The sequence below is a fragment of the Ammospiza caudacuta genome, chromosome 5, assembly GCF_027887145.1.
Source record: "Ammospiza caudacuta isolate bAmmCau1 chromosome 5, bAmmCau1.pri, whole genome shotgun sequence".
Lineage (NCBI taxonomy): Eukaryota > Metazoa > Chordata > Aves > Passeriformes > Passerellidae > Ammospiza > Ammospiza caudacuta.
In genome coordinates this window covers 67,386,346-67,402,306 of record NC_080597.1, presented here as the reverse complement: position 1 = coordinate 67,402,306, position 15,961 = coordinate 67,386,346, and the positions used below count along the sequence as shown (strand labels likewise).

At 40.0% G+C, this 15,961-nt stretch overlaps 1 protein-coding gene across 2 annotated transcripts in view; it reads left to right on the top strand.

The window, feature by feature from the left end:
• Positions 1-383: 383 nt before the first annotated feature.
• Positions 384-15,961, top strand: part of SEMA3C (semaphorin 3C) — a 117,362-nt gene continuing 101,784 nt past the window's right edge. Inside the window, exons 1-3 of one of the 2 annotated variants that reach the window (XM_058806155.1) lie at positions 416-500; positions 1,835-2,009; positions 3,576-3,716. In XM_058806155.1, coding sequence (XP_058662138.1) covers positions 3,590-3,716 — 127 coding nt within the window. In that variant the 5' untranslated portion in view covers positions 416-500; positions 1,835-2,009; positions 3,576-3,589. Of the gene's footprint in view, positions 501-1,834; positions 2,010-3,575; positions 3,717-15,961 lie in introns of both variants that reach the window. The other variant, XM_058806154.1, reaches the window with a different exon arrangement.

Sequence of the window (15,961 nt, the reverse complement as noted above, 5' to 3'; positions counted from 1 at the left end):
GACGGGCCGGGCGGCAGCCGGCGGCGCGCAGGGCGGGGTGTGGCCTCGCCATTATTTATGAGCTCCAGCCCCTATTTGCTCAGCTAATGATGCACCGGCGGCTGCCGAGCCTCGCCTCGCCGGAGCGGCGGCCAGGGCAGGGCAGCGCCTGTAACTGGAAACCAGCGCCGGCACCGCGCGGCCGCTCCATTCACTCCTAGGTGCGTGCTTGCGCGCAAGGGAGAAGCGCTCCCTGAGCCTCAGGAGTCACTGCCAGGATTATTGCACAGAGGAGCCGAGAGTATCTTTACAACCACTACGAGGAAAGACTTTTCTTCTTTTTCCCCTTTTTTTTTTTTTCTTTTTTTTTTTTTCTTTTTTTTTTTTTTTTTTTATTTTATTTATTTTACTCTCTGCCGTGAACCAGGTTTGGAATTAAAATGTTCTGGTAGCAGGAGTGGAGTCTGTAAACTGATAGAAACCAGACAGAAATCAGTAATACTGCTGCTTCCAATAGCCGGGTAAGCATAACTTAAAGTTCTCTTTCTTTTCTGTAATAGATGTGAAATGTCTCTGATGGTTGGAATTTGCTGCTGTTCACAGATAGTTAAACCAGTGCTTTCCAGATTGGCATACTCCGTGTTTGGCAGGGTTTTTTAGTCTTTTTTTTCTCCTTCATTTCTCTTCTTTGCTCTGCCAAATGATTTTCCTTACAGGATTTAGGGGTGGGACCAGGCTGTAGCAGATGACACCTGCACAGCGCTTCCTAGCAAAGCGATACTTTCCAGAAGCCGTGCCGCATGCTGCCAGCGACCTCCGTGGCAGCGAAACTTCACTACTTCACTTTCTTAGCGGTTTCTCTGTTTGTGTACAGTTAACGCTAGAATGTAAGAACAGAAATGCAATTAGACACTGCTTTTTGTCTGTCCTGTTGGATTCTAAAGTACTTGCAAGGCTTTAGGTCTGTGTGTTGTCAGCAGAGATCATGTGCACTGGACGTGCTGAATATAGTATCATGACTTACTGAGATAAATTCAGAGCTGGGATATAAGCCCATAGCAAGAGTCTAACCTGCAATGAGCTGTCAGTTACCAGCTCTGTAAATCTCTGAAATTAAACCTATTTCCATTAGATAACTCACATGTCAGGCACCCTGAGGTACCTTTTTGTCACTGTATGCATTTAATATTTATGGGCCTAACAGCTGGGTAGGAACCATGCTGCTCAGCACTTGAATCTTATATTTGCCTGTCACTTCTGTGTTAACGGTGAAGATCTGCAATTTGAGCAATGAGATGTAGCAATGTTTCACTCCTCTAACTGATTACACCAGAATTGGCAGGAGGCACGAGAGTGGGAGGGAAAGAGAGCTGAAAGGGTTTTTTTCCTATTATTGTTTCCTACAGTATAATTTAAAGGCAGAAGGAAAGCCGCACACTTGTTCCTCTTTGACTTTTTATCTATATTGCAAAGAAAGCATAGTGTTACTACTGTAAAATACTTATCCCATTGTGTCTGTTAAATCACATGTTCTGTATGATTGGCTATTTATTTTGGCCTGACAAAGACATTTTATTGGGATTTAATGCCATTTCTCTCTTAGAAGACGAGTAAGTTAAAGGATATCCCATGGGCAAGTCACAAGGTTTTAAATTTAAAGCCCACAAAGCAACATTAGTACTAGAGTTCGTGCAGCCTGTTTAAAAATTATTCTTGGCAAAAACTCTGCAACTAACATTTTATTAGTTAACAGACCCTTAGAGATAATTTGGAACTGGGCCAGAATGGATATGTTTTTCCTACAGACCCGATCTGTAGCTGGCAAATTTCTGACAAGGTTGTTTTTGTCAATTAGCAGAGTTGTAGAATTGCTTGATCTCCGTGCATTTCCCAGTACTCAGAGCAGATAACGAAGGAGAGTTCAGCGTGTGGGCTGCAGAGCTCTGCGCTTTCATGCGCGCTCTCCTTCCCACCCCCAGCCTGGTGTGAAGTCCCCGTGCACAGCGAGAAGCCTTTCCAAGCGATTTACAGTGAGTGGATGGGGACTGACACGGGTGGTAACGAGATACGGGGCTTTTACCGCTAAATCAGTGGTGTGGATCCAGCCCAAGCCAGTGCTGACCTAAAGTCATCCCCGCCTGACAGCTCATTCCTGCCGGGTGCTTACAGCCGGCCCTTTAAGGACAGGTGTGAGCCTCAGAGGGACAGGATGAACGAGGCTGTAGAAGTATTGGCTGTAGAAATACTGGCTTCCACTGGAGGGACTGTAGTGCTGGAGCAGAGCTGAGGTGAAGATTGCCAAGCTGACTGCACAGGTAACAAGTCTCTTAATAAAAATAAATGTACAGCCTTTAAGGATGTCTTCTAGCTATAGGGGTTGTGACTTTCAAAGTGCTTCCTGTTGCCATAAAATCAAGTATATCACCTGAATGATTAACTAATAAGTGGTGTCTAGCAGAAAGGCTATTTGCATCAAAAAGAAATATATATATATAAAAGCAGTGAAATAAAATGGGCCTAAAATGACAGCGTTATGTATTCTCACTTTTGCAGCTGAGCTGACATAGTTGTTACGATAGGCAAAATGAAGTTTGCACTTCACAGTTTTTGGAGAGATGCAGCTTAGTAGCAGATGTGATACAGATATGCACTGTTCAGCTTCTAATGGTGGCTGGGTTTTTGGATCTGGTCTGAAGTCCATTAGAAAAGACACTTTCCTCCAGTGATTTCAGTAATCTCAAGTCCTTCCTGAACTAAGAAAACATACAGAGTTCTGGAGTGTTTTCTGATTCTCTGAGATGCTCAGGCTTCTCAGCAGTTAACTCCTATAAATGAAGGTTCATCAAATGTGCAGGAGAAGTAGCAGATATATCAAGTGTGGTATCATTGTCCAACTCTGGGATTCTTAGTGCCCTGTAAGAGTCAGTGAGAGCAGGTGTGTATCCTGAAAGGAGCTAGCCCAAAAAGCAAACGTTGACTAACAGTTTCAAGCATGTTGAAATACTTTTGGTTTCACAGTTTTGAAATTAATGATATAACACAGCCAGAATTTCTTGAAAGAAAAACTTGAAGGTGATTAGAGAGCTTGCTAAAACTTAAGTCTCATTTCCAAGCACCTTTGATTTCAGATGTTTAAAGAAAAGAAAGAAAAACCAAACAACCAATAACCCAAACCTCCCCCCCTCACTCAACATGAGAGAGAGATGTCTAAAAATATCAGCCAGATTTTTATTCGTGAAACTTTATCTCCTGTCCTTGCTTTGCTCTGCCTTGACATTTAGCATAATTATATTCCCAGCAGGTGGAATTGTCTTCATTTTAAATAAACTGAGTCTGGTGCTGTAGTCTGCCCTAGCCAAAAGTTGGGCTCTCTTGGTTCCTACTAAGAGGCAGAGAGTTTCCTCTTGTGCCAGCACAGAAAACTGCTGGGGAAAGCCACTTGCAGATGCACAAAAGAAAAACAGAAGTGCTGTACCTCCTTCACATCCGTAATTATGGCTTCAGCTGGAAGAGGCCTCCAACACAATCTTTCCATACTTCTGTTTTTGCTCCACAAGAGTGTATGAGAAGAGTAATGTGATATTTCTCTCTTTCAGGTTTCATTTCTTGGATGTTAAGTTGCAAATCTGAAGAGATGGCGTTTCTTGCAATGAACGTGTTGATTGGGATATTTATTTACTTTAGCAGTGTAAAAGGATCTTCCCAGCCTCAAGCAAGGGTGTTCCTAACATTCAATGGTAAGAAAGAAGATAAACATTCTTAAACAAATATTATGATTGAACATTTTCTTCTTCTCCTCAAATTCAATAACTGTCATTTTGATCTGTGTCCACAATTACAGTTTTTGGTTTGTTGCTGAGGCACCTGTCAGCCTAAATTTGATTCTTTTACCAGAGTCTACCTATTGCTGTAGATGCATTTTTAATATATAATTAATAATTAGTGGACTTTTTATTTTGGATTATTATGACTTACTAACAATTAAAGGCTTGTTTCTTATCTGTAATTTTGCTTGGAAAAAATATAACACATTACATGTGGTGGAGATTATTAATGATTTGAGTTGCTTTCCTTTTCAGTCAACTGAAACACTTTATATTCTGAAAATGAGGCTGCCTGAAGTTTTACCAGAACAGTTAGCCAGGCACAGAGTCCTTTGGAAAAATTCCATTCCTTGTGCACTTTGTGCTCTGTGCAGGATGTACATACCGTGTAGCAGTCACTGATGCCTTCATACTGTAACCCAGCAATGAAAATTATAATTTTCAGAAGAAAGTTTCTTTTACTTCTGAAGTGCTGAGCAGTACCTCATTGCTGCAATTGCACCAGTATTGCTTTTAATAGTAAAGTAACTTATTCTTCTATTCTTAAATGCTGATTTTAGCCACCACTTCAGAATGTGTGTGTTCTTCAGCTTACAGTGCCTGTTAAATCTGAGTTGAAACTTTCTGTCGCTAATTATAGAGGCATTGAGTTTCTCCAGCCCTCTGCCTTTTCTGTGATTGTCTTTGAGGCATGAGGGCTTGCTACTTCCTGCACCAATACTGCTTGCATTAGGACGGCTTCTGTGGTTCATTAGTGCAGGGATGCCCTGCCACTGCCTTGGGAATACTCTGTGTGCTCTGGAAATCTCTAAGAATTGCTTTAAAAATAGTAGAGCTAGTAAGTATCTCAAACTTCTACTTGCTACAATGATCAGAAACTATGTGAACATGAGAGTGAGAGACGTCCAGAAGGAGACTGCCAAGTTAGACCTTCAGCAAATACCAACCAGTTTGAATAATTAAATTACAGAACAAGGGGCCCTAAACTGATCAATGCAGTACTTAATAGGTGTAAAATAGCATGGGTCCACTAAAAGCAGTAGTAGGAATTGAGTTCCAAGAGGGAATTCAAATGAAGAAGTAGGGATAGGAGTTTATTTTCCTTGTTTAAAGTCTGCACTGGTTTTAGTGGAGATGGAGCTGTTTTGGCACAACTCAACACAGAGGCAAGTGTGGCTGTGGTTGTGTGTTACATTGCAGGTTTGCCACAGTTATGCACGACAGGCTGATTTAGATTGCCACACCATCTCCTTGGTGGCTTTGAAAGTAATCTCAGCTTCCCTCTGGTATGACCATGAAGTAGGAAGTGTTCATGTCTTGTGGTATTCAGCCTTGTGAATGGGAAAGAATTATAATGAGAGGAAAATGGTTTTGACAGAAACTCAGGAGCTTTTGTCTCATCACAGGTATCCTGCAAGGCTGAAACAGTGAAGCAGCCATAGGGCAAAAGACCCCAAACCCAGGAATTGAAAAATACTGAATTAAAACCTTAGTTTCTGTGTCCCTGAAAGGAGGTTGTCCCCCCTTCCTTTAGAAGGAGCTATGACAGCTTCATGCTGCAGTGACCCCTTTGTCTGGTCAGGTCCTTGGGCCCCAAGGGCTCTGTCCCCTGTGCCAGCCCTGGGGACACAGCCTTGCCTCACCAGTTCCTGCTGGAACCCTCCTTGGCTGCCTTGGTTAGAGAGCCTTGCAGTGCTATCTGATTTTCTTAAAACCGACTTTTTACTCTCCCTCATACTTAACAGCCAACCTTTGAAGAAGAAATTACATTTTTAGGTCCTAAATTTTTATTGGGTCTTTTGAAGTCATAAAAGTAAAAAATGAACTATGTGTTTTTACAATATGAGAAGTATGTCTGAAATAAAAAGCTAAGCTTTTTGTGTAATATATAAACAGAAGTTTTATTTTTAAACCTGATTTCCAGATGGTAAGAAACAACTTTCATTATGTGAAAAGAGTTTGGAGGTTGTTGTGTATACCAAGGTAATGGTCCCACCTGTAGTATGAATTTCTGTTCTATAAATCTTTGTTTGCGTACATGAGTAGAGATGTAATAGAAAAAGGTGAAACTTTTTATTGTTCTCTAGCTATTGTTCTCTAGTGTCATAACACATTTTTTCTTCATAAGCTGCTTCATAACTTCTTGTTTTTAAATCATGTAGAAATACCAAGTTATTTGGCAGTCTCCTTGCCCTGAGAAGCTGTCAGTTTTTATGGAGAATTGTCACTCTTTTAAAGTGCATCATTTGAAAATAAAACCATAATTAGGACTCCTTATGTTTTAAATGACATTAGACAATGAAGACAAGTCATTCAAGCTTAGGATACTTATGTGATATTTTTCATGTTCTGAATTGGATTTGGCTCAGTGTCTACAATTACATTGCATAAGTTTTGGGGGTAGAGTGTATACAGGAGGAGAAAATGAGTGATGCTTTTCAAAGCTAACCTGCTCCTTCAGGATCAAGTCAATTGAGCTTATTCACATTGCAGCAGTTCTCATGGGAAAATCCAGCAAGTATCTTGACCTATTCTGTTTTTTATCAGGGAAGATAAAAATGTGAATCATTTGAATCATGGGCTGCTTTTCTCTTTGCCATCTACTTCATTAAGAATCAAATGTAATTAAAAAGTGCGCCTGGGTAATACCTCAAGAGCCTGATAATAGGGATTTTGCAATTAACTTCAATGGATGAAGGACTGCAACCCTAACTTCTGTTTCTGAAATCAAAAGCCTGGCCCCTTGTCTAATTAAAATGTAGCTCATGCCTTAACTGAGGCTGTTAGCTGTGGGTATGACGTGAGTGTGGAACTTACTGCTGTCTGCACCCCGAGTGCCTTGGAAATTGCTGTGCTGCACAGAACCCTGAGGCCTGATTCCTGTTGCTTGCACCTTGTATAGCCATTTACTCAGCTGGAGGAAGGTCAGGCTGGAGCTGAGCTCAGGTAATACAGGGAACTGGGCTTAAGGAGAACCAGGCAAAGGGGCTCTGGGTGTGCCTGGGGCAATTTTGTGCGACCTGATTGTCCTGTTCAAGGGGGATGGCTCAAACCACTGGTACCTGTACAAGGTCTGCACTTGAAGAGCTGCTGCAGCTGAAGAAAAAAAGATGGCCCCAAGCTTTTCCTATTCTGAAATTGCCAAGATGTGAAGCCTGTGCTGCAGCAGGTGCAGCAGTGTTGGGAATCATCTGCTGTGTTCCTGTTGTTCCTGGGAACCTGGGGCGGGGGAGGCAAATGACTCAACATGTCTCCCTGCACCATTAGCACACTATTCCCTCTCTTCCTGCCTCTTCTGGCTCCTTGTCCCTGGAATAGATGTTTTTTAATCTACTTAAATCACCTATCATGATTTAAAGCACCATAGTTTATTTTCTCTTCATAGCAAAAGACTTACCTTATCTGTTTATGAACAATCAAGTGTGGTGCCTGCTGTTTCTCAAGCTCTGTGCATTCCTTCTTGTCACTGCATGTTCCTGAACAGATAATTGGGAGCTGTATCCTTCAGTCTTCACAGGGGAAAAGCCTTTCTGAAATCAGTGGGAGTATTACCAGAAAAAGGAAGGAGGTACTAGACTGCAGGTTAGTGTCAGACTTTGTTTCATTCCAACTCCAAGAGAGCTGGAATGAAACAAACCTTTTGGGTTTTGTTGCAGCCCTAAAATGCTGAGCCCTACCATTTTAACATCAAATTCTGATTTGATTGAAGCAGATAGAGTGATTTTTTTAAATAGTAAAGCAGATAGTGTATTTTTTAAAACAAAGCTTCTTTGGGATTTAAATTTACACAGTGATACACAGCAAAGTGATAATTTCACAATTTACTGGGAACGTGTAATGCGTTCCTGCCTTAAATGTCTGGTCTAGCAGATATTTCCCATGCAGATTCTTTTATTGCCTGCAGTGAAAATTCCATATGAGAAGTGGATCAAGGCTAATTTGCAGACAGTTTTGTTGTTCTCTTTGTTATAAAATTACTAGAACACGTAAAGGAATTTTAAGAAAGTATCAGTCAGATTCATTAATGACAATTAAAGTGCATAAAATGTCACCAGAGCAACAGCAGCACTTATTCAACTGTCAACATATTTTAAAAGATTTAATGCAACCCCTGTGGTTACCCTCAAGGAAAAATAAAGGAACTGAGAACCATTTTCCTTGCGCTCTTGAGCAACAGCAGTACAACTTGTTTTTAAACAATCCCTTATTGTAATGTTAATGTTACCACAGTTAATAAAAAGTTCATTTATTATTTGAGGGACTTTGTGCTGATGACAGTCTAGTAGGCAAAGGTTTACACTCATATAGTTGATTGGATCTTTTTTGGTGTCCGTGGAATGAAAGTTATTTACGAAATGAAGTAGAAGTAAAGCATTAAAAGAGAGGAGAAAAAAGAAAGAGATCCATGGTTTAATTTTGTTTACATGCAGAACTTACCTTGAATGTTCATATAGTTGCTTGATTTTCAGCAAATTGTGGGTAATATTTTCTCAAAATTAACTGATTTGATGGTTTCACAGCTTCATGGATCTTAAATAATGTTAATTTATAAAGTGTTGAGCACCAACAATATGAAAACTTTTCCAATTTAATTGTCTCTCACTGGAGATCTAAAAAAACTTTATTTGAATACAGCCAACTAAAACTAAAGTACTGTTTTATCTTTAGTAGTGAAGATTGGTTTTTACAGTTATCGAATCACAGAATGCTAAGGGGTTGGAATGGATCTTAATGGATCTGGTTCCAACATCCCCTGACATGAGCAGGGATTCCTCCCATTAGACCAGGTTGCTTAAGGCTTTATCCAAGCTGCCCTTGAACACTGCCAGGGTTGGTGTATCCACACTCTCCCTGGCAACCTGTTTCAGTGTCTAACCACTCAAGAGTACAAAAATTCTTCCTGATCTATCCTAAATTCACCCCTCTTTCAGTTTATGCCCATTTCTCCTTGTCCCATCACTCCTGCCAAAGAGCCTTTCTCTCTGGCTTCTCTGTAGCTCCTTGAGATGCTGGAAGGCCTCTGGTTGCTGGGAGGCCTCCAAACCTCCTCCCCTCCAGGCAGAGCAGCCCCAACTTTCTCAGCCTGTCCTTGTGTGGGAGGTGCTCCAGTCCCCTTATCAACTTTGTGACCTCCTCTGGATTTGCTCCAACAGTTTCAGGTTCTTATTTTGGGGACACCAGAGCTGTGGTCAGTATTCCAGATGGGGTCTCGAATTGACAGCTTTGGTTGTTACAAATTACAGTCTTTGGGGGTAATTTTTACACTTCTGCCTTCTCTGTACTTTTTTTCTATGCCTTTTTTTGTTTGTGTTTCTTTATTCTCTATTATATAAACAGAGGCTTATTGCTATAAATCTTGTATTGAAATTCAATTGTTGAAAAGGCTATGAGTTAAATGTAAAAAAAAAAAATCAAACATATTAAATGAAGCATTATTTAAAAACCTCTGTATTCTTTCTAGAATTCTATGGTTAAAGGTCCTGTATGCCATATGATATTGAATCTGCTTATTTTCACGTTCTTGTTCAGTGCCAGTGTCTTTGAGTGGCTTCATTGGCTTCAGTGTCATTATTGTTGACATGAGTTCACAGGAGAGGATAATTTATTGTTTCTGTATTTAGTTAAATTGTGCCATGTGATTTGACTTCAGTTGTGAAAATGGTCTTGCAGTAAAGCTGAAGTCACAGGTGCTGTTTGGTCCAGTTCTGTGTTTGTGCTCTAAAATTACTGTAAGAGGAACCCTCATGGGAAAGCACAAAGAAGTACGTCTTCAAGGTGGTTAATTATCAGGCAACAGAGGTGTCTGATGATTAACCAAAGGTAGTTAATTACTAGGCAACAAATTACCAGCCTACAAATTTGATCCTGCTCTTGGATGAAAAGCTCATCTGAATTTGACAAAATTTGTGTAGACTTGTTTTTTTCTTGCACATTAATGAGTAGATCTTTTTCTAAGAGATTACTTACTTCCTTTAATCTCCTCATGTTCCTGAACTCAGTCAATTTGACCTGTATCTGAACCAGCTGTGGTTTTGTTTGTTTTTTTAAATTTTGGTATGAAAAAATTAAACTTTATCTTAGAACATTTTGACAGATTCTTCACATCTTGGCGCTCTCTGCTTGTCGTAGAAGAAAGCAGATTATCTTGGCCAATTCCATTGCTCTGTCATTACAGTTCTTTCTTGCATTGCCTTGTCCAAGGCAAATGCTGCACTCCCTACGTAGGCAGTTATATTGCCATTATTCTACAACACATCTTCTTTTTATACTTAAAAAAATGTGATGAGAGAGAAATGGCATAGACATTTCCAATACCCCATTTTTTTCTAGTGTTTGGGTACCAGTAACAAGAGCTCCTCTGTGAGCTCACAGAGCTCCTACTGGATGAGCTCACAGTGCACTTTGAGATGTGGAGCTGCACAAGCCTTTGTGTGTATCAGATGTAATTAGTGACGTGACTCACAATAATTACTCATTTTATTGAAGTGCGTTGACTGAGGTCCTGCCATGAATAAATACAAAGACCAAGAACTTGTGCTGTGATTTGAACTGGCTGTTCCCTCAACGTGTGTGTTTTGTTCTTCTTGGTGCTGACTTTCTGAGTTCTCAGTAACACTCCTTAATAAAAAGACTAGGCAGTTTCTCAGGGGAAGGTCTTTGTACTATGGACACGGTTTGCTGATTCACAGTGCAGCTCCTCAGCTCATCTTACCTCATCTTACACTCAGGCATCCCTGGCTCAGCAGACACCAGGTTTAAAGAAGGCTGTATGTTTTTCAGTTGATTACAGAGGTGGAGTCTCAGGGGTACAGCTGAGGAAAATGTGCTCCATTACCTGAGTGAATCAGGGTGATATTGTATCTCTTTCTGGGAATCAAGATAAATGTGTATTTCCAGGAATGAAGAGAATGATTGTGGTTAACAGAGAATTTACCTTATTCAGTGCAAACTTGGTACAATTGCATTTGCATTGTTACTTCATCTGCCACTGACACTGCTTCTTCCAGGAAGCAGAAATCCTGGTAGTGATTTACTGGAGCTAAGACTCAGGTGTAACAATGGAAAGAAGATAGGCAGTGATTGCTCTGCCTGTTCCATGAAACCCCTCTGGATCTGGGACCATCATCCCTTTAGAGAGTTTAGCTCTTCATCTTATCCTTGTGAATGTAAGGCAAACTATTCCTCCTTAATGAGAAGTTTCTTGATTCTTTTGTGTGCAAGGTTGGTGGAGGTTTTATTTCCTGTTCCTTTATACAGTATTTGGGATATTTCCACCTACTACTCTAACCCAACAAATCAGTTAAACAAAAGTGAGTGCTACAAAGGTTCCTCAATTACCACAATGAATACCCAAGATTATACAAAGATTTATTTATTTTTTTTTTTTGGAAACACAGTACACATAGTTTTAACTTACAATCTTACAAGACTTTTATTCCAAGGCAGCATTTTGAAGGTGTTTCTTGCCATCTCACATCTTACCTACAAGAAATTAGGCCATGGTATTTCATCATTCTCATGAAAGAAAAAAAAAATCTGTAACTCTCCATCATATCACCTTGATAGAAAAAAGTCTCTGGAAAGCATTTCACCAGTACACAACTCCAGTGAGTGCTGTCAGGGAGTTGCAAGAAATACAGGATTTATTGGGAGCTCTGTGTGTTGTTGGGAGAAGTGAATCCCAGATCTGGTGTGTGAAGGCCCTCAAATCACCATGAGATTAGAGACTGGTCTGTGAGCAACTTTCAGGGCTGAGCTCTTAATTTGTGATTTAGCCATCATCTCCCAATGTTATATGTAATTTTTAATGGCATTGATAATATTGAGAAAGGAAGAATGGTTTTGGTTTTGTTTGGGTTTTTAAATTTTTTGTTTGGAGGCTGTAAGTAAACACTTCATATGAAATGCATCCTCTTTTTGTGAGAATGTTTTATTTCCAGTAAAAATTTCAAATGTAAATATGATTTTGTGAAATGCAATTTTTAGTGATACAATGGGATGAATACTCAGCCTTCTGAACTGTTCTGCCTAATCTTACACATTGCTCTGGAATAAATTATTACCTCACCAAAATTATCTTCTAGAACGTGGATGAGGAGACATCACAATCAGCTGGGACTGCCAAGTTTCTTCATGGAAAAAATATGTGTATTGGCAGTTGCTTCTATTTTTTTAAAAAAAGAACACGAATCCAAATTCTTTTAATTACAGGCTCTGCTTTCAGCCATTAAGAAGGCCAGAATGGCATTCCAAAATTTAAAAAAAAAAAGGTTTTAAGAATTACACGGTAAATGTGTAATGTATTAAAATTCACTTTTAACTATTGTCTCAACTGTTGTCTCCTTTTAGAATTGCCTTTGCAATTTCACAGTTCTGATATTGCTTTGAAATGGAACTGAAAAACACAAGGTCTTGTTAATCCCTCCCTGACAGTAATAGGCTTTCTCAGTTACATGTTCTCCTTATCATTTGTTGTTGTTTCTGTTGCTTAACAATTCTTTTCTGTTGTTTAATACCATTTCTCTTTGCCATTCTTAATGAAAATATATTTATTTTCAAAAGCTTTGAGTTGTGCAGGGTAAATCAATTTACTTCAGCTGAGAATCAATTAAATTGGACAAACAATTGTCTCCTTTTAACATGTGTGTAAATCAGACTTGATCTCTCAGTCTCCCAGCTCAAAGGAGCTGCAGAGTTAGATTTACAAGCATAAGAGAAATATGCCAGGCAAGTGTCTGTTCCCTTATTTAGCTCAATTGGCTGAAAATTATGAGCTTTGTTTTCATTCCTTTTCATGATGCAAAGTTTTGAACAGGAGAAGTACCATGGTAGATATGCACACTACAATTGATAGTGCAACGGGAAACAGAGAGGGGAAGGCAGTAACAGTAGATGTATTGAAATAATGAAATACTTTCATTATTTTTAATGAAAAAAAGGCATATTTATTTAGAACAGTGTTATAGATACATCAGTTTGAAGCCTTCATTTGTTGATCCCAGGCATTTTACTTGGTTTGAACCTAACCCTTAAACAGAAACTCCTTGAGAACAGCTACTGCTCTCAGCAGAGTGGATTTTCCTTCTCCTCTGAGATATCCTCTGAGCCACAGCCAGCCAGGGGATGAAACACTCTTTTCCTTGGGTCCAGCACTGTCTGTCACACACCTCTTTGGCCTTTGTGGTGCATTACAATGGCACAGGGTACACATCATGAGCTGTACTTTCTATGGCCCTTAGGAGCTCCTCCTTGTCTGCAGCAGCCAGCCTGCATGCCTCTCATTGCAGCTGTCTGAGACAGTCTCTGTGCGAGTATGTTGAGTGCTCTTACAAGGCAAATATCAAATTAGAACACAAAAACGGGAGCACTTGAATTTTCAGAATGGCACTTTCTGGGGTTTTTTAATATCAGCCAATTAAGATGTTATTTTCAAGGAGAGGCTTGGCATTTTTTCAAAAATTTACTTCTCGAGGCCTGAAAAGGCTTTAGTTGGCATGGAGAAGTGATCCCAGGCTTAGAGTTTGTGATGGCTTCAGCATGAACACAGCTGGAATTTTTTAAGCTGATTTGACTAAAAACCCACTTCCTGCCGCTGTTGAAAATAATGCACCATATATTTTTAAATTTTTTTTACCTAAAGCAGACAAACCTACAGCAAAGACAAAAGAGTTTAAATCCCCCATAAGGTGTTTTATTGGGGTTTGCATTAAGGAACTAAAACAGTGCATACACAGTTTTTAAATATGAAAATGAATATGCCTGTAAAGCCATTACCTCTTCTCTAATAACTTACCATCTTTGTAGCTTTGGTAAATCCCTTTAAAATGAGAAGACTGTCAGCCATTCATTTCTCCAGCAGTAACACTGTTTTACTTATGGATACTTGCAAATTTTAGGCTCTTTAGACAAAATTTTGAAAAGTGAAGTAGGTAAAGAATCATTTGTCAGTATTTTTATTCCATTTTTTTTTCAAGCTCCCTCTCTACTATTTCCTGATCTCAGGTAAATATGTTCTTAATTTCACAGTAATAGCTGAAAGGCTAAGCTGCATAAAATTGCAAAAATAATTTGAAGCTTTCAGGTGCAGTCAGGTATACCACAGTGCATAAGCAGTGCCCAGAAAGTGGAGCTAGGAGAAGACTTAGGAACTTGGCTGGCATAGTTTGGCCCACCAGCCAGATCCAAAACACCACAGACTTTTTATCTGGTCACACTCTTTCCTTTGAGACATGGGAGAATCTGCTTGCACAGTGTGTGCTTCTATAGCTGATGAATTCATTTTCCCCAGCGTCCAGAGGGTGAGCAGTGGGTTCATGAAGCACCAGCATGGTCTTACTCAAGAGAAAGGGCATGAGCCTTGGTGCATTTTTGGGTATATATGCCCCTGGACTAGTCAGAGCAGGCTCTGGGGAAGAAGGGCAAGCACAGGAATTCAGCATCCCCCCAGCAGCTGGGGAGAGCAGAGCGACCACCCTGATGCAGGGGCTCAGAGGAGGGTTTTATAGAGCAAGGCTGTGCCAGCTGAATCAATACAGGGGCAGGGTTCATACTTACTGGGGTAATTTACAGAGATGTGTTGGGTGGGGGAGACAACCTCACAGAATTAATTATGAAAATCCAACCAGCCAATCTTACTTGAGTTTGATTTTTTTTTTCAGATACAGGAATCTGCCTGAAATTATGACTTAATTTCCATTTGCTATTAAAAAAATAAAAAGGTAGATTTTATTCCAGATTCTCAGAGTGTCATTGGCAATTAAATTTTCTTCATAAAGACATTCCATTTATATGCAGTGTTGCAGTCCAGTGATGAGACCCCTCACCATTATTATTATTGTTACTGTTACTGTATTTGTGCTTATATCCAGTGCATTTTTATGGGTACTGGGATTTTGGTATTGGTATTAGTATTGGTGCTGGCATCAAGCATTAAATACTGGTTATGAAGCAGCCTGTCCTTCTCCTTGTATGCTCACTTCCTCTCTTACCTTGTTCTTAAAGAGGTGGAAGAATTCTGCCTGGATTTTTCCAAGAGGCAAGCAGCTGAGTTTATTCTGTTCACTCTGTGTGGTGACTGTGACAGATCTTTGCTTCAAGGTTATTTGCTTTTGCACAAGGGGACAGTGGCATGGCAAGGTGTTTATGGCTTGCTTATGGCTATTGAAAGCTTCCCTGGCCAGCTGGAGATCACTTTCACGTTGGGTTGGATGTGAGAGAAAACATGCAACGTTTAAGATCAACTAAACTTGAAATTGTGTGTAACATCAATAAACCACAGCACTCTGAATAAACAAGGTGGCCACTCACTGTTTACTGTTGCCTTTGCTTATTTTTCCAGCGCTGTGTCTGTGACAGCCCCAACCTGTCTGCTGAGAAGCTTAAAGTTGGTTTTGCTCAAAATAGGTCTAATTCTTAGCTGATAGGTTTAAATTCTGTGTGGAAATGTGGGAGACTGTGGGGCAATTTTTCACTAAAAGGCCCTTTAAAGAAAGCAAATATTTATCAGTGGAGAGTGATGGGGTGATACAGGAAGCACCAGGAGGTGAAAGGGGCTTGTAAAGGTTACTCACAGGCACAAAATACTGCACCCCAGCTCATGTAGTATGAGTACATTCACCCTTAATGTCTGCTCCAGAGGTAGTTTCCAGTTCCTTTGAGGCTGACTTCAAATCTGATGTCAGATCTTGTGTTGAAGAAAGTACACATATGTTCTCTTAAGGTTCAATTAGGAGGCAAAATATTACTTTTCACATAAGAATGGAGCATAGTTCTGGGCTGTTGTGTCATTTATGTGTTAAAGTTTGCTGAAGTCATGCCAATTTATTTGTTCTGATTTGTGGAGATGAAAGATTGGGGAAAGAGGTTATTCAGTTTTGGACCCTCCCAGCATAAAAGATTCTGGTGCAATAGGGGCCACAAGGCTGCTGTGGGTGCTGGAGCACGTGGTGAGCAGAGATTCTTATGGTGCCTGTCTGATGAGGGAGTCAGACTCCTCTCAACAGTACACAGTCACATCTGTTTAGATGATAGGTCTTTTTTTCCTTTTTTTACTTTGTTTTTCCTTCCTTTCTTTCTTTTTTGTTTGTTTTGTTTTATATTGTTTTTACTATCAGCATACTGAGACATTGACACAGGTTATCCAAGGAGGCAACAGACCG